Source organism: Lissotriton vulgaris, chromosome 3_2, assembly GCF_964263255.1.
Source record: "Lissotriton vulgaris chromosome 3_2, aLisVul1.2, whole genome shotgun sequence".
NCBI classification, from domain to species: Eukaryota; Metazoa; Chordata; class Amphibia; order Caudata; family Salamandridae; genus Lissotriton; species Lissotriton vulgaris.
The window spans coordinates 82,526,528-82,545,381 of NC_141690.1; the positions used below are offsets into that span (position 1 = coordinate 82,526,528).

At 41.5% G+C, this 18,854-nt stretch overlaps 1 protein-coding gene across 2 annotated transcripts in view; it reads left to right on the forward strand.

Annotated features, from left to right (window-relative positions):
* Window positions 1-18,854, forward strand: part of PPARGC1A (PPARG coactivator 1 alpha) — a 244,608-nt gene that overhangs the window by 177,095 nt on the left and 48,659 nt on the right. For both annotated transcript variants that reach the window (XM_086964024.1, XM_086964025.1), the window contains exon 8: window positions 2,116-3,031. In XM_086964024.1, coding sequence (XP_086820150.1) covers window positions 2,116-3,031 — 916 coding nt within the window. The remainder of the gene's footprint in view (window positions 1-2,115; window positions 3,032-18,854) is intronic.

Sequence of the window (18,854 nt, forward strand, 5' to 3'; positions counted from 1 at the left end):
TTGTACAGTTTGTTTCAAAAGAAATGAAGGGATTCCTTGAAAGCAATGTGATAACACGCGAGCGCATAGTCTTCCGAGAACGAAGAGGGCTCTTCTTAGGGCTGACCTCACTCTGCTGCTAGGCTCTTAACAGGTGCAAAAAGATACAACCATATATCGCCAGATCTGCTCTCTCTGAACTGGCTTCTATATGAAGCTTGGATACAGTTAAAAATTGTATGCATGGCTCACAAAGCCATTAATTTCAATACTTCGCCAAAAACTGGAGCTCTCAGGGGGATTGAGAGCCTCCAGAAGCGCCAGCACTCTACTGCTCAAACCACAAAAATTCAAGAAAAGAAAAAACCTACAATCGAGCCATTTCAGCTATTGTCCCGAGGATTTGGAACTCCCTACCCCCCAAAGTCAGGCTGATTCCTTCCACTGTCCTCATCAAAAAGGAAGTCAAAGTGTTTTTGATGAAGAAATGTTTGCCTTAGATAGGCTGCTCCAGTGGAGATTTAGGCCACCGTCTTAGATTTGTGTCCTAGCTGCCAGGGCTCCCGAGGATGCCTGGCTCTACAAGACTATGAATTTTTGCCTTGTTTATTATGTTTTGACTTCTTGTTTCCTTCATGATGTATAAACTGTAAAGCACTCTGATACCCTCGGTGGTCTTCTTTGCACTATGTAAAACTTTCTAAATAAATAAAATAAACTATAGCGTTATATCATCCCCAAGCAAATGTCCTTGTGGTAAAAATGAACCGTATTTTGGTAGAATGCATCCAGTGGACTTTCCAGAACAAAATAGAGCTATGTGATGCAGTTGAAAGTACGCTGTGGTCTCATCGAACTTGTCCAAAGGCAGTTACTAGTTTGAGTCCTTTTGAAATCATGTCTGACATCTAAAATATGTCCAGCATGGTTAAGGGAATTTGAGACAGAAAATTACAACTCACTATCTTTGGACAAGGTTATATGACCCCGCATTGAATCGTATCAGGAAAAAACTAATGAGGGGGTTAATGCTAAACACAAGGTTAAAAAGTCCAGGTGTGAAATCAAGGTGGGTGATTGGGTACAAGTAAAAGATTCCACACGTGCTGAAAGGAATGTCTAAATACAGGACTCCTGAAAAAGTGGATGCAGTATATAAAAATGTACTTTGCATAAAAGAACATGAATGGTGGGACAAAAGTAGAGTTGTTAAAGTAACATTTTTGGGGGGAATGTTTGAAGATCCAGTTAAAGAGATGGATCATCTGAAATGTAAGTCAAACCTGGTTGAAGTTAAACTAATATTCTGGAAACTCTTAGAAGTAGACAATTAATAACCAAACCAGCAAAATATAATGATGGTTAACTATTATTTCCTGGTAAATTTATGGTAAATATATCCATAAAGCAAAGTTTATTAACTTCCATAGTATGTTTATGTCTTAATCAACATTTTATTATGTACATATTATTGTAAGAGGTTTCTGTTTTAAATATTTTATTGCTTGTTAGTTTTGTATAGTTATATATCCATGGTTATGCTCTATTTTGAGTTTCTGTTGTATATAAGGAGGGAGATGTTGTGGTGATGTACACATCATTCTGTATTCCACATTGTACGCAATGGAATACAGAATGTGGAATGCAGGTTGAAGGACCAGCTTTGCACGAGTTCTCCTAGAATCAGTTGGAGACTGGAGGCAGTTTGTGCTGTGGCTAATAAACCTACATGCATGAAATGAATGATGCTTGGAGTATTTTAAAGATACATCTCTACACAATCTTAAAAAGGTCTGAAGGTCTGCCATTCAGTTCCTACTTATATGGTGTAATTTAACAGAGACTTGAGAACATCAGACGAGAACATTTAGCCATTGTGACAGTAATGAAGTAACTTAAACATTCCCATCATATAAGTTAAGCTCAGGAGGTCCTGTATAATTGATTTTTTAGAAATTGTTAAGTTATGATGTCATATTATACAGCGGTATTCCCGTGCCTGGGAAAGATGGAACTCTTATTTGTGCAGATTCTATGTATTAAATTATTTATATATGTACTTATTTATTCATGTATTTATTTATCCATGCAATTTTTAATCACACTTATTTATCTATGTTTCATTGCCTACTTTAGGCCTAACTCCACCTACAACGCCTCCTCACAAAGCCAGCCAGGATAACCCATTTAGAACGTTAGCCAAGCCAAAGTCAGTGTGCAAGTCTTCTGTACTGCCTTCAAAAAAGCCTTGTTGTGATGTGTCTTCCAATGCCCAAGGAGCTAACTCAACAAAGAAAGGTCCTGAACAGTCAGAGCTTTATGCTCATCTCAGCAAGACAACTGTATTCATCACAGGACATGAGGACAAAAAGACAAAGCGGACAGGTTTGCGGTTGTTTGGTGACCATGATTATTGTCAATCAACAAATGGAAAATCACAGATTCATATACATATATCGCCCGAACAGCAAGGTCCCAAACAACAAACAGGTAAAAACACATCAGCTGGAAGAAAGTGGCAATTGTGTTTCTCTTCAGATCAACCCCGGGACATCAAAAAAGAGACTTTGCAGCCATGTACACAAGTGCCCCAATGTAACAGTAGGAAGCAGCTTCAAGACCAGGAAATACGAGCTGAGCTTAACAAGCACTTTGGCAACCCCAATCAAGCCATTTTTGAAGACAAAGGAAAAAACATAGAAACAAGGGAGAGTGACGAGAGCAGTGAACAATTTTCCAAACTACCTATGTTTATAAATTCAGGATTGGCAATGGAGGGTCTGTTTGATGACAGTGAGGATGAAAGCGATAAACTCTACTGCTCGTGGGATGGGACCCAGCCCTTTTCCTTGTTTGACATATCACCATCTTGCTCTTCTCTTAACTCTCCATGCAGAGATTCATTGTCTCCACCAAAAGGCTTTTTTTCACAAAGTTCGCATGGGATACATTCCAGATCAAGGTCCCGATCTTTTTCGCCAGAGAGATCTTGCTCGTGCTCACCATACTCTCGTTCGGGATCACGATCACCATGCAGCAGATCGTCTTCCAGGTATGTAAATACCATAATAAACTTTAATAGGATTATTTGATATGTATCCATTAGATTTTAAGGCCTCCATTTTCATGTTGGGCGCCCGCCACCTACTGGCTGTTGGTGGAGGTCCACTCGGCATCCAGGTCAGAGGTCTGACCTCCAAATTACAATACCGGCAGTCAGAGGATGATGTCACAGGGACAGACCACTGCCACCAACTGGCTGAAGGAGCCAGTCGGGATGGTAGTTGGACCGTAATCCATACAAATGGGGCATTGCCTCCGCAGGCACCACCATATTGGTTTGGATGCCCCTTTCCAACTGCCTTTTCATGGGGGTCCCACAGCCAGGTAAAGCAGCCAGAAAGGAACTTTGGGGGCCACAAGCGGAGCCTCCATCAACTGTGGGCCATGTAATGTGACTCTAGAGGCAAATGTAGTACCCCACACACATAAAAGCACTGTGTGGCAGGCTTCACATGGTATCTGGCACATGGTGCATGAATGTTCACAAAGTTCTCAATGACACTGCGGCTTGTGCTGTTGGCCTTTTCCAGGGCCACATCACAGGCTACAATGTTTATTGTGCAATTTTCCGCCCTACGGGTACATTTTAATTGGGCTTTGGGACCGCCCATGTCTTGTCGGGCGGTCCCCTGCCCATGGCGATCACCATCATAATGTGATTTTAAGTGTGCATAATATTCTCTATTTCAGTTTTGCTTGTAGAATGGTTTGTGTGTAAGTCTGCAGCTCAGAACATAAAAAATACCACATTTATCTGCAGTAGGGGCATACTGCCAGTTTACACATTCTAGTCTATCATTTGTGTGACGTTTACTATGTAAAGACAGAGCACAGTGAGATCAAATCCTGTATCAATGTGCATCTTTTTGTTTACCTGAATAAACAATTGTCATCAGTTGCTTTTATACCTGTGGTTACTTTTGCAAGCGTTTATATTCTGTGATGCGCCTTTTTACCTAATGTGGATTATATAATGGCTATTTGTACTAGTGTGCAAATATTCCATATATCTAACTCAATATTTGGTCCTTTGTAGCGTAATGCCCAGTCCCAAATGATTTTGGTTCCGAATAAATCTGCCTTCTAACAAAATGCAGTTCAGTAAACAAATATTTTTCCTTTGTGAAACTATTATTGCTTTAAACTGTGAAAGCAGAAGCCACACATTATGCTCATTACAGGACATGCAATTAAAGAAGTAAAAAAGTGTATGCTGTGAGGCAAGCTAGTACAGAAACTCCACGTGGCTTTGTAACTCAATTAGTACAACTTTATTCAGAGGAACGATACCTAATATATCAGAATTACAGAGATGTTTTTCACTTCCTCACAAGATCCTTCCACAGATATCAATGTACTGAATTAAATACATGCTAAATATATCAGCAAGATTTTTATTTTTATTTTTTTATTTTATTTAATGCGATTTTCTATAGCGCGAACATTACCCAAGGTGTCAGAGTGCTTTACAAAAGAACCAGTTGCGATACATAGGGACTTAGGATTACATGAGTTACATAAAAGATACAAACAGGAAAAACAGTTTAAAGGTGCAAACCTAAAAGAGGAAATGTGATTTGGTCTTTGCAAACTTTAGCAGGCAGAAGGCCCAATAGGCAAAGAGCAGATTTTTATTGAGGAAAGACAGAGCTGGAGAGTCTTATCCTGCTATATGTGCACTCTGGGTGCATGTAGGCCCTTCTTGATGCTTGGAGTTCAGCATGTTCCCAATGTTGACAGACTTTCCACTGCATGGGTCCTTCACAGTGACAGACTTTTATCTGAACTAGTTAGGCTTTTTCTACAGGTATGACGGGATGTTAAAAAGAGGTGTCAGAACTTTTTCGGAGATTTCATTTAGGATCAGTGGTGGAAGGATACCCTTTTCCTTTAAGATGTTCCTCTTAGATTGGAAGAGACTTGTTAGATGGTGGAGAGAGTGTTGAAGGTGCTTCACTTGTGAATGGTGCAAAGTTGGATCATCATTTCAATTCAATGTCAAGTGGGAGTGCTTTTCTGTCAGATCATGTCCATGTAGACGTCCTTAAATGCTGTGGGTGAATGGCAAGAATATCATCTCAAAATCAATGGAGTTGAACAAATATCATGTCAAAAATATTTCAATACAAAACTTTGTAGGAACAAGATATAGAAGGCTAGAACATAATTGTTTTATGTATATTATTTAATCTTTAAAAATATTTGAAGATTTTATATTGTTTACCTTGATATAGTTGTTGGAAATGTCACTTTTTTTTAATCAAATTCACATTCATTAATATATCTATTTTAGGTTTTAGTGGTAATAATAAAATAGTTTAAATTTGCTTGCATAGCTTGTAATTTTTAGTGTATCATTTTTTTTTAACATTTAGGACCTGATTTTGATGTTGGGCGGAATTCCTTCCGCCCGACAGGACTCGGTCCTGGAACCTACCGACACTCGATTGGCGGTCCCAACTGGTCAATTAGATTGCGACCGAACAATGTTCAGTTGCATTACACTTTTCTCAATGGGAGCTCGAGTTACGACCATAAACCATCCTTAACACAAGCTCCCATTGAGAAAAGAGAGGTGCACTTCATCCCTGCACCCTGTGGCATGCACCTCAAGGTGTCTGCCATGAGGTGCAATGATCAACAGGGTTGGCCTACAACTGGAGGCTGTGCATCCAAGTGGGCTCTGCTGGGGGCCAACAAAGTCGAGTTCTGATAGCCTTTCCATGTCAGAAAGGCCAGCATGGAGAGGCTGCCGAAACCCGATGTCGTAATCTCACGGGCGGAAATGCCCTCCCTTGAGATTACAGGCCGTATTCCGACTGGTCGATGGGCTTCCTGATCCCATCGGAAGCTCGCCGGAATGACCACCCGATTTAGTTTACAACCGCCTCCATCGTAATGAGGCGGTCATAAAATAAACAGACTGGCCCATTACGATGCAGCCGTAAATACTCTGACCAAGGGTTGGAACCTTTTATGGCCTTATCATAATCGCCCCCTATATTAGTCCTTTATAATTTAGTAGCAGATTGGTGAGTTTGTAGGAGACTAAGGTGGGATGTTATTTAAAATATACATTATTGTTTTTTATTTTAAATTATTATTTTAAGTACATATTTATTTGGCAATTAATTATGTTATTGTTTTGATTGATTCATTGATATTTTTATTAATTAACTGTATTTAGTGATCTTTAATGTGTAATATTATTTTTCTCTACTTTAATTAGTAATTTAGTAGTGGGTTACAGGGTATGCAAGAGGATAGGTGCGAAGTTATATGAATTATCCTTTTTTGGTTTTAATTCATTTTTTATCTTAACTAAATATCTAATTGCTCAATAATAAGGGAAGTGGTTTAACTGATTGTCATTTCGAATATTTGAATTATTATTGTTTTTAATGTATATTCTAATTTTCTAATGTTTAATTTCTAATTTAGATTTTGTACCAGCTTGTTGGATTTGTAGGAGAACAGGGTGGGAAGTTGTTTGAATTATGTTTTGTTTGCTAATTAACTTCGTGTATTAATTGCATATTTAACTGGTAGTTATGTAAATTATTTAATAGGTTATTTGTTATGTAAAGTATTCATTCTATTTTAATTCATTTTAATTTCTTGCTTGATATATGTATTAATCAAATTCTTAATTTGCATTTTGCATGTATTATTTATTTTAATGGTATATGTATTTCATTTCATCAGTATTTTTTTTTCGTTGTTTTATATAGCGCAAACATTACCCGAAGGTATTAGGTATCAGAGTGCTTTACATGAGCACCAGTTGGGGAACATGAGGACACTTTCATTTTTATTGTGAGGCACTAGGACATTAAGTGATTTGCCCAGATCACAGGATGTTGCGCGTCCTTGCCGAGATTCAAACGCGGGTACCCCTATTGGAGAATCACTGCCGTAGCCATTAGGCCACATCCTCTCCCCAGTTTAGGGCATTAATATGATGTTTGGCGGACAAAACTGTTGCGCAATCAGGACAGACTGACCTCCGGTCGGCGGTCATAACCACACCATTACAATGCGACCGCACATGTGCGGTCACATGCTCCCATTTCTCTATGAGATCTTGTGCTGCGACCAACAAACCGGCCGTAGCCCAAGCTTCCACAGAGAAATGGGAGAACTTGTATATCCCTGCACTGCGTGGCAGGCACCTTGCCTGCCACCCGCTGCAAGGATTAGCATGGGGGCACTTGGCCCCCAACCGGAGGCCGCAGAGAGAAGGGGGCCCAACATGGAAAGCTTGTCGGAAACCGACATCGTAATCCTGACAGCAAAAATGACATCCATTGGGATTACAGGCAAGCCTCCAACTGGCCGACGGGTTCCTTGAGCACATCGGAATCTATCCGGAAAGACCTGCTGGTTTCACTTTTGACCGCCTTCATTGTAATGCGGCGAGCGAAAGTAAAACCCACGGTGCGTCCTGCAGTCGGAGGCTTTATGAGTCTCATCTTAATGAGGCCCTTAATGTTAACTTTCTTTTATTTATAATTTACTTTAAACATTTTTGGGAGTTGGTGTTTTTTGGGGGAAATTGTTCGGGAAGTGTATTTAATTTAAATGTATTTTTTTTATTTATTAAACTATTTTGTAATTTTTTTTATTACATGTGATTGGATTTATTTCTAAAGCATATTTTGTATTTTGAATATGATTTAATAATTTTATATTGTTAAATATTTGGTATTTATCAGTTTAAAAAAAAGTCATTAGGGACCCGAATGGTATAGCTGACACTTAATAACACTTTCCCTCCTTTTGGTTAGTTGGAGAGAAAATAGTAAATCTAACACATCCAAACTCCAACGCTTTCTCTGTTGTTGCTTTGATTTTATATTGAAGTAGGACTAGTAAATCTAATGCTTCCAAAGTTGAATACCCTTCCTGATTTTGATTAGGTTGAATAGAAATATTAAATCTAACCTCTCCAGAGTCAAATGCTTTTCCTACTGCTACCTAGGTTAAAGTAGATATAGCAAATCTAACCCATTCAAAGTCTTACACTTTCCCTAATGTTGTTTAGTTTGGAGTGGAAATAGTAAATCTAGGCCCTCCACAGTAAAAACCATTACTACTATTGCTTAGACTGGAGTGAGAATAATACATCTAACCCCTCTAACGTCCAACACTTTCCCTACTGTTGTTCACATTGGAATGGAAATAGTAAATCTAACTCCTCCTAAATCCAACACTGTTCCTGCTTTTGCTTATCTTAGAGTGGGAATAGTTAATCTAACTCCTCCATAGTCCAACAGGTTCTCTGCTTTAGCTTATGTTAGTGTTGAAATAGTAAATATAACCTTTCCTGCTTTTGCTTAAATTGGAGATAGAATAGTCAATCAAGTCTAATTGATTTGCTAGTGTGGTTTATTTTTTACAGTTTATATTTGTTACATTTTTTGTATTATGTTTTCTTCAACGTTTCCAATATTTTAACAGATGCATTTTTATTTGCATTTAATTTATTTTTATATTACCTTTATATTTTAATAATATATGATATGTTTTTAAGTTAATGTTAATATTATTAATAAAAGTGTCTAAAAATTGTTTATTGTTTTTATATTCATTTCAAATCCGTTATTTCGGTAATTTTACTATAAAAGTACACATGCAATAAACCATAAAATACATTTAAAACAATCCTAAGGTACACAGTCTCAGACCCCAGTATCCTATTTTGTAATTACAATTGATAAGTCAGCAACCTGTTAGGTAAATAAAAATCACAACAACACATATAGAGGGCCTGTTATAATGAACTAATATTGAGTGAGGATTAAACTGTAAGATTTCATCTTTGTAAAGCAATTGAAAACAATCCTAAGGTACACAGTCTCAGACCCCAATATCATACTGTGCAAATGCAATCAATGAGTCAACACCCCGTTAGGTAATCAAAAAACACAACCGCACATACAGAGGGCCCATTAAATAATTTAATATTAGGCAAGGATTAGACTATAAGATTTCATATTTGTAAAAACACTAAAAAAATGTCCTCTTTAAAACCATAAGTAGTAAAAAATTACTGGACCATGTCTGGCTTTTTTATAGCCAGGGCAGAAAAAAAAAACGTAACTCTGACTCCTCTACATTGCTACATGCCGAACGATCTGGAGTTCCTGCCCATTTGTTAGAAAATATGCCTGTCTGAATTGTATGTATAATTTCCTTGCTAGTGTGAGTTGTATGTCATCCAAGGCAGACTCTAAGATGAACTAGTCCTTAACTCTAAGGAATGCAGCTGTTTATGTACCAGTTGCTGAGCTTTCCTGAAAGCGGACATATTTTCCCGCCCTATATCTCCAGACCAGTTCCTTCCTGGAGATTGACACGCTTCCTGAGGGTTATACCATAAACTTGCTCTACCCATGTTCAGTAGTGTCTCTCTAATGTGAACTAATCAGGTTGTTTTCTAGCGCCCTGCAGGTCCAGGACATCCTATAGTTCTGCCCTATGATGGCCAATTCTGGGGTTACCCATAAGCGACGACATAAGATTAGAGGTCCAAGAGCAATTTCCTTTGTAATTGGTGTCACCCTTAATTCCAGCTGAAGTAGTGTGAGGTGGGAGCTAAGGGGGAGACCAAATAACTACCTAGCAAAATTGTTCTCAGCCTTAATATTGTTTCTGAGGGGACATTGCCTCCAAAGTTCAGCTCCATATAAAGCAGCGCCCCTTGCTAGCACTTAGCAGATCTCCCCGAGCGGTCGATGGGTTTATGCAAGGAGTCCCTAAATAGCTTGATCAGCCCCCCATGGTCTGAGCTAGCTTTATGCATGTTTTGTTTATTTGTGTCCCCCGTCCAAGAGAATGTGGGTGCAATTCCAGGAGAGAACATGTGCCCCACCCTGCATGCACCCCCAAACCAAGAATCAGCCAGGTGCCCTGTTATGGACCCTTGCCCGCATGTCCACCACTTTTTTTATGCATGATGCCTGCCATGAAAAGAGCGGTGGATATTCAGGTCATAATATGCTCAGCGGTGCCACCATTGGTACCGCCAGCATATTTAGGCCATTGTCAGACTGCTACCACAGCAGGATCCTTGATCCCAGCGGAGGCGGCGGTCTTGTGGCAGTCCCACCACCACACTTTTACTAGGGCGGACGGGTCAAAGTGGTCGGACCACAAGCAAGAGTACGCCGGTCCTAGGAATGCCATACTCATAATAAGGTCCATAGCAGTGGTGGCTGGTGTCTTTTGAAAGTGGTGGGGCATAAAATTGTTCCCGCACTGCACTATGGCAAGCGAGCCCTAACATATTAAGTTGCGTCTGACAGAGGGAGGGAACGTGACATGGAGCACTTAACAGATATGTAAATGCCAAGAAATGGCGACTTGTCGTACAGGAGCTTTCCATACACTGTTTCAAAGCTTGGTGATCCAGGCAGCAGGTTGTTCTTTCTTTAACCCAAAAGACATGGATTAAACATAGAGGCGAGTTTCACTTCATATTTCTATCTTTCAAAATTCTCTCAAGTAAAAAAAAACCTTGTTAAGGTTATGGAAAACTACTCAAAGATATACTTTGGTTTTGATGTGAACCATGACTGGAGAACTGACGAATTCTAGGGAATGCACATTTTGGAACCCTTCACAACAAGTATTTATGGGGCACAGAGAAATGTGCAACTAAATAGACGAATAGAAATGTTGAGCATTTCATCTTGGAAGAATTGCAAAGGGCGGGGAAAGTTGCAAGCATAACATTAAAAATATAGTTTTTGTAGTTAAAGCTTGGGTACGTATGCAGCAACCTCTAACTGGGTTGATAAAATCAGAAAGTACACAAGTTTACCACAGTCGGCCAAAGGCAGGGAACGTGCAGTAAATCTGGAGACCAGTCAGAATCTGCGCGCTGAGCAGAACTACAAAGCAACGAAATCACATACCACACCACATTATTCTACACCACACGTTAGTCACCAAACCATATTTATCACTGTGAAGCACACCACCTATGATGCGTGGAAGGCGCGTCACACCAAGAAGAGATATCGCTTCAGCACAAGATTGTTTCCCCTGATTAAAGATGGTATTTAATTTGATGTGGGGCTCAGCCTGGATTACCTTGCAGAAACCATGCTGCAGTACAACCATGCACATGGACTCGAACTTGCACTGCTTCAAAACACCATCACTGTTATGTGCCGGGCGAGATTTACTTGGCTACATGTTTGGTGCAGTGCACCAATTGTTGTGGTAAAACATTAATTAACGTTTTAAGCAAAGACTATGCAACTCGTAGTCCATTTAAACAAGCACAGGTAAGTGTTCTTACGATTTCCTTTAACAGAAGCTGGCAAGGGGGTAGGGGCTAGGGGCGGGGGTAACCGCCTATTGTTCTCAGAGGGAGCGAGGCACATGCCTTTATGACGTAGCGTATATCTGAGGAATGCATACACAGCCTTACAAATATTTTACATTGGACTAGAGTTTGGGGTTATATTTCTAACCATACTGATTGCGACAAAGCAGACATGCAGGCATTACCTCTACTCCATATGGTGCTGGCCGCGGTCAGTCGCAGCTTGCAATACTCGTGGGGTGTGGGGGGGTCGCACGGGGGTCGGGCCGGGGGAGGTTTGAAATTCAAAGTAAAAGAAAAAGAAACTTACCTGACCTGGTCCGGACCGCATCGTCTCAGCTCCTGTTGGAGTGAGTTGGCACGTTCAACTTTTAAACAGGAACAGGCAAGCCACAGCTCCCTCCCCTCTTGTAAGCCAATCACAATGCTGCAATGGCAGCGTTGTGATTGGCACGAAATCCCGGACGGCGCCCAGTAGGGCACCAGTAAGTACCCCATTTTCTCTATGTAGGCTGCATGCAGACTACAAAGAGAAAATGTAGAGTGCGCATGACTGCTTTGGTCGTCCCCAGGGCCGACCAAGCAGTCAGGGCACGCAGAATGGTGGAAGCAACTCCTCTTCCACCCGCCCACCCACCCGCCCCCAACCAGGCAAGCGCTCCTGCCCGCCCCCAACCAGGCATACCCCTGCTGTCTGCTTTGTCCCAGCGCGAGAAGCAGAAAATAAAATGGCTTTTAAAATACCATTTTATTTTCTGCTTCTCACACTGCCAGAAAGCAGTGGGGTGCACTCCAACGCCCTAATGGAACGGCCGCCACTGGTCCATAGACTCTGGAATATGTCTGTCTTAAGAAAAATTACACAGTTCTATTGTATCCACTGCTTGTTCTTTTGTTTATTGACTCTGTATATTGTATATTTCTATTTTGAATTAATAAGGCTTTGCTTGAGGACTAACTAAACTAAACCACCATCTTACTCTCCAATGGCCTTTTGTGAATTCGCCAAAAGTAGCTGTGGAATATTAATTAGATGTATTTCCCCCATATGCATAAACATTAGAAATATAATTAAATGTTAGAAGCAACATTTGACATGTAATGTTTAACTGCAATGAATAGAGCGTGGGAGTCTCATGTGGTAGCATTTGCTTTCACCTGTATTTTTTATATGTTCAATTAGATGTGCATCTGTCATTTGTAATAGTGATTACAACAGGAGGACGAGCATTCCTAGTCCCCTGGTGAAGAAGCTATGAGCAGCCAGAAAATGCCTGCTTTACTGTTCTCTTGGGGACTAGAGGCCTGATTCACAAAAGTAAACTGACACTTTTGTATGAGTTTACGATCCTTTGCTATTCACAAAGGTATTTACGAGTGGTATGTTTTCGAGTGTAGAATCTCCCCACGTAGAAAAGACCTATCTTTTTAAGTGCGGAGACTCTGCACTCGTAGTGATACTACTCGTAAATCCCTTTTTGAATAGCAAGGAATCGTAAACTGACATGAAAGTGCACATTTACATTTGTGAATCCTTATATGCAGGAAAATACCTTACCTGCAATGTAACCATTGCCACTTCCTATTAGAAAGGACCCAGTTATAGTTGTATGCCGTTCTCTTTATTCTTAAATCCGGTCCACCTTACCAAATGGTGGTAAATGGTGATATGTTACACCTGGGGCACTTGCGCAATGACCTCCCTCCATTGTAGACTGTCTTCGACACACAAAGTTGCAAAGGGCCAGCAATTATTGATGCTGGACTAGTAAATTATGTGTAAAACTCAGATTTGAGAACTTTACAATATGGAGGGAGAACACGTACTTGCTTGAAAAATACTAATCTATGTTCTATCGGTCACATGTGCGGTTCTTCCCTTGCTCGTGCATGTCCGGTGTTTGGAGTGGTGACATAGGTCCACAAGAATACTTGGCCAGGGTTAAAAGGCCCGTGGAAAGAAATGCCACAGTTACTTACCGGTAATCTTCATTACCCCGAGTATTGTCTTCCTGCCACTGCGTAACTCTGGTGGAAAGGAAGAGTTACGAGGAGGTAATGACAGTTCACAAGTTTGAAGAGCAATGAATTGAATGAGACTTCTGACCTGTGTGCCGAGACTCGCCTTTCTGTTCCCTCCCATCTCCCACCTTCATCGTCACCGTCGTCGGTTCCCGGTTTCCGGTTCCGAGGCAGCAGCAGCAGCAGTGTCGGCGGCGCAGCGCTACGTGGACACCTCCTGGGTTTTGCCTCACTGTCCTGCGCTGGATTCGTTGGAGTCGGCGGTGTAGTGTGGTGCTTCACGGGACGTTACACAGTGTGGCTGCTTCTGACCAAGTGTCGACCAGTGTCGTCCTCACTGTCCCCCGTTTGCAAGGAGTAAGAGAGACGCCACTGCGGATCTTGGGCGCCATCTGGTGGTCGGAGATTGCTGGAAGTTGCTGGATATCGCCACTAGCAGGTTAGGGGAAGGATAGTGCCCCCTGGATCTATAACCTGCAAAAGTACACGGGAGCTGAGCAGGACTGGAAGCTCGTGTACCTGAAAAAAGTCTGAGGAAAGGAGGAAAAGGTGGTGGAGACATAGAGAGTGGCAGAAAGCGGGCTCACAGGACAGAGGTAAGTGGATAACAGTAAAAAAAAAAAAAAAAAAAAAAAAAAAAAAAGGGAAACATTTATAGCTGAGGGTCCTTTGCAAGAGGTAATTCAAGAGGTGGCTGTAATACACCTTGAAAGCAAAAGGAAAGGAAAAGCGAAGGAAAACAGCCTGGAAAGCCCCTACTCCCTTGGAAGCAAGTAAGCGGAGAGGGAGAGCTTAAAGACATGGCGCCAGGAAAGAATAAACGTCGGAAAGCACCTAAGAACTCAAAACTTCCAGGTAATACAAGCGAAGGAGAAGAGGATATAATAGATCTTCCCACTGACTTGGAAAATGTGTTAACTACACCTACCAGAAATATAACATCGGTACTGGTGTCAACAGCATCCTCCAGTACAATTAAACAAAAGGGGCCGATGTCCGCTAAGTCTGCAGGTGGAAAGGGTGGCTCCTCAGTCTCAAAATCTATTAAAGACTTCTTTGGTAAGCATTTTAAAGAAAAGGAGACACCAGAAAGGGAATCAAAAGCGATGGAGACCCCAAAACTGACTGAGATCATGATATCAGACACCGATTCCTTGAACCAGACAAATTTTGACACTGCTAACATCCCGATAGTACCTCGGCTGTCTTCCTCCCCACGGCTGTTTCAATCAGTATTAAGCCAAGACTCCGAGGGAGAGGGGGAGGAGGAAGAGAAAGAAAATGAAAATCAGACCGATTTACACCCGGCGAGGGAAGCTGCTGAAGCTGGTCTCAATGAAAAAGACAGTATAGAGAACGTAAATCTGGCCTATACTGTGATATCAGGCCTACCCGTGAATAGTCTAGAGGTGACGGGTACCTCGAGCTCATCAATGCTTGAGGTTATGTTGATGCTCCAGAAAACTCTACAAGGAATCCTAGAGGTTTCAGTGGTAAATAACGACATTCTAAAAACCCATAGCAAGCAGTTTAATAACATAATTGGGGAATTGATGCAGATTAAAGTCCAAATGCCCTCCCTTGTAAGACCTGTAGAGAACGAAGCTAACGAGGTGGGAGAAACATCAAGGACAAATACACCAAATGAGGAGGAGCCCAATGTATATATTTCCCGCTGTCCCATGATCGTAAGGAGATATGGCGAAAGTAGGCGTTGCCTGAAGAGGAGAATAGGGAAAAAGGTCCAACGGGTTAGACCGGCTGTAGAAAAGGGGATCAGGAAACAGGCACCCTATGACCTAAGGCCCAGGGACAAGGCAGGAAGAGTAGAATTGGATAATGTAACCCCAGTAGACACTAAGGCAAGCACCCCAGGTCCCCAGGAAAAATCAGGTTGGGTCCAAGGTAAATGTGTGACTAAGAACGCAAAGGCCGCTAAGAGGATGCCAAGGGGGAGGAGAGAGGCTTCAGAACCTATACGGGAAATAGAAATGTCCACCGAGGCAGGGCCCAGCAATCTATCCCCGGTAAATAATTGGATGAAGGGTGAGAGAGTAGTAAGCAACCTGAAGAGAAGGAATAAAGGCCCAGAGGAAAGTCATAAGTCTCTACAGGCACCTAAGATCGTGGACACCTGGCTATACCTAGAACCAATGAGTCAGGGATATGGGGGGAAAAGGGGTAAGAAATTAAAACCCCTAAACCGCTCGCAGTTACTATTCTCATTTGCTAAATGCCCCAGCCTAAAATATGTCAGTTCTGAGGATTTAAAAGAAGTGGGGTTTTTGGTTAATGCTAAAGGTGAGGAAATAACAAAGGTCCTTCTCCACTCAGCTTTGATAAAAGTCGCAGTGGAAAAAGCAGAAGCAGAGATGTTAAGAGAAGGAATTAGACTAGTAAAGAGAGAGGATCTGAATATGGTTAACCAAGGGCACAAATTTCTTAGAAACCATGCAGGGCTGGGAGAACGGCAAATACAAATTATTTCATCAGGATGGAGTAATAAGGAAGGCCTGGCAATTACAATTGTTCCTAAAAAGCTGGGGTGGGGGGATGAAGATGTCTTGGATGGGAACAGGTATAGAGAGCTGGCTTACTTAGACCAGGAGGAGGAGGAGGGGAATTTAAGTAACATCGATTAGGAAACTGGGTCGTCGCACAGCCTGCGTATCTTGTCTTGGAATATTAATGGCTACAAAAGAATATGGCCTCAAGAGATTTTCAGAAATCTCCTCGGTAAGACCGATATCTTGTGCCTACAGGAGACATGGCTGTGCGACGAATCCCTTGTTACGGAAGGTTTTACCAGTCACATAAAACCTGCAAGAAAGAATAAAAAGGGTAGGGCGTCAGGTGGTCAGATGACGCTGGTCTCCACAAAGATAGTGAGAGACATCTTCCATCTCGACTTAACATGTATCTGGGCATTAGGGAGCAGAGTGTTGATCCTAAATAACAACATAAGGGGTGAAGGTTTTTGTATTATCAACGTGTACATACAGAAAGGCGAAAAACATGAGTATAAAGCAGAGTTGGATCGCTTAAAAAAGGATTTAGAGAATTTACAAGAACTCTACCCAGGAGATGTGGTTTTAATTTTGGGGGATTTTAATCATAGATTGAATCCCCTAAAAACAGATGCCTGGAATAGTGATATACTAAAAGTGTATAATATAGAGCCTGCAATGTTCATCAACACCGAGCTCTCAAATCAGGATGTGGAGCTTGGACGGCTGCTGGGGGCTATGGGTCTGGTTTGTGTGAACGGTAGGAAAGAAGGAGATCGGCCCGCTAAGCGGACATTTAAAATAGGACAGCAATTGTGCCCGATTGATTATGTTTTTATTCAGGCCTGGTGCTTCCACTCAATTCTACATTTTGAAATTCTTCAAGTAGAGGGCAGCGATCATTTCCCTTTATTGTTAGAAATGTTGGTAAATAAGGCTCCGCCAAGACAGAAGGTGTTGAACGTCGAGGTCGAATATCCGAAGCGACTTACAACTCGGATAAGTGAAGAACATCTAAACAAACTGAAGGACTTTCAGTTAGTAGCTGACTTAGAAAACCTAGTAATGGGGGAAGAGCTATCCTGGTATGAGGAAATGATAAGACAACTTGTAGAATGCCTTAGAATAAACATTAAACGGGGGAAGCATAGTTTGACAACGAAACTTCCATTACATGCTACTAATAACCCATGGTTTGATGCAGATTGCCGCAAAGCAAAGGCTGCTATTAGAAAGAGTGAAAGAAGCCTTAGGCACAGTTACAATGAATTCGAACATCAAACCCTTAAGAAACAAAGGATAAAATATAAGGCATTAATTAGAGACAAAAAAAGATCTTTTAAAGAAAATTGCTGGAAGAGTCTATTAGTGGCAATTGAAGAAAAAAATGTCAAAGGCTTCTGGAAATTGATACAGGAATGTACAGGGAAAATATCAGGGTCCATGCAATGTTCTGTTCCAGAGGACAAGTGGGTAATTTACCTTGAGGAGATCTATGGCAATTGGCCAAGGAGGGAGGCAATACAACCATCTAGTTGGCCAGGAGTGAGGGAAGAAGTAATGGAGCAGTTCTCCCTAGGTCACATCAAAATCGTGATAGCGACCTTAAATTTAACACGAGCTGCTGGCCCAGACAATTTACCCGCCATTATTATAAAAACAAATATAGATTGGTGGGCCAATTTGTTTGCAAAGACGTTCTTAAGTATACTAAAAACAGGAACATTACCAGATAGCTGGAAAGGGGCTATCATTAGACCCATACACAAAAAAGGTGATGTAAACTCCCCCAAAAACTACCGCCTGATAAATCTCTTGGACATTGGGGAAAAAGTGTTCTCTAAAATTATTTTGGGGTTGCTAAAAGATTGGGCTGAAGAAAATGGTATAGTACCTCCTGAACAGGGGGGTTTTAAAGAAGGCCATTCAACTGTGGATCATTGCTTTGCCCTCTGGGCGGTAGCGCGGAAGTCCATAGAGCAAAGGGGTAACCTGTTTTGCTGCTTTGTGGACTTCCGCGCAGCATTTGATCTTGTAAGCAGGGAGCAACTATGGTCTACCTTGAAAGGCTATAAATTATATGCAGACCTGTTAGCCCTTATCCAGGCCTTGCATACAGACAACTGGGCCCAGGTAGTCCTGGATGTGGAGGGTGGATTATCTGGTAGGATCCAGATTGGAAATGGCCTTAGGCAGGGGTGCGTATTAGCCCCGTTGCTCTTTTCTTTGTTTATAGCGGACCTACCCCAGATCCTAAAAGAGGTTAGAGGGGCGAGTCCAAAGTTAGGGGGTAACCATATATCCTGTCTGCTTTATGCAGACGATCTGGTGATCATGGACCAGACGGAGATAGGTTTGCAGAGGAAACTAGATATGTTCCATAAATACTGCCTAAATAAAAAATTGGTAGTAAATATGGAAAAGACTAAAATCCTATGTTTCGGCAAAAGTAAGACCCGGTTCCCTTGGTATTTGGGTACGGAACTTCTTGAGAGAGTATCGGAATATAGATATTTGGGTGTATGGTTCACGAGTAACCTGAATTGGACCACCCATCTGGAGGCTTTAAAAATTAGGGCAGCAGCTTCTATAAAGGGCTTAAAAAGGTTTAATAGCTTTTACGGAGATTTGTCAGATGGGCCGGTTATTAAGGCCTATCTGGCAATGGTCCCCGCGCAATTCCTATATGGATCAGAGGTTCTCCTCCTCAGTGGGAAAAAATGTTGGGATAAAGAGGAGGGTATGATCCTGAAAAGCTTATTCTCGTTACCTAAATCAGCTATGGTACAGGCAGCAAGATTGGAAATGGGAGTCACTTCCTGGGCAATTACAACCAGGATGGCACTAATACGGTTTTGGCAGCGTCTGGAGATAGGGGAGGCGCCCAGAAAAATATCACAGTGGTGTAGAGAGGAAATTACCTCCAGTGAGTTATCATGGGCTAAAGA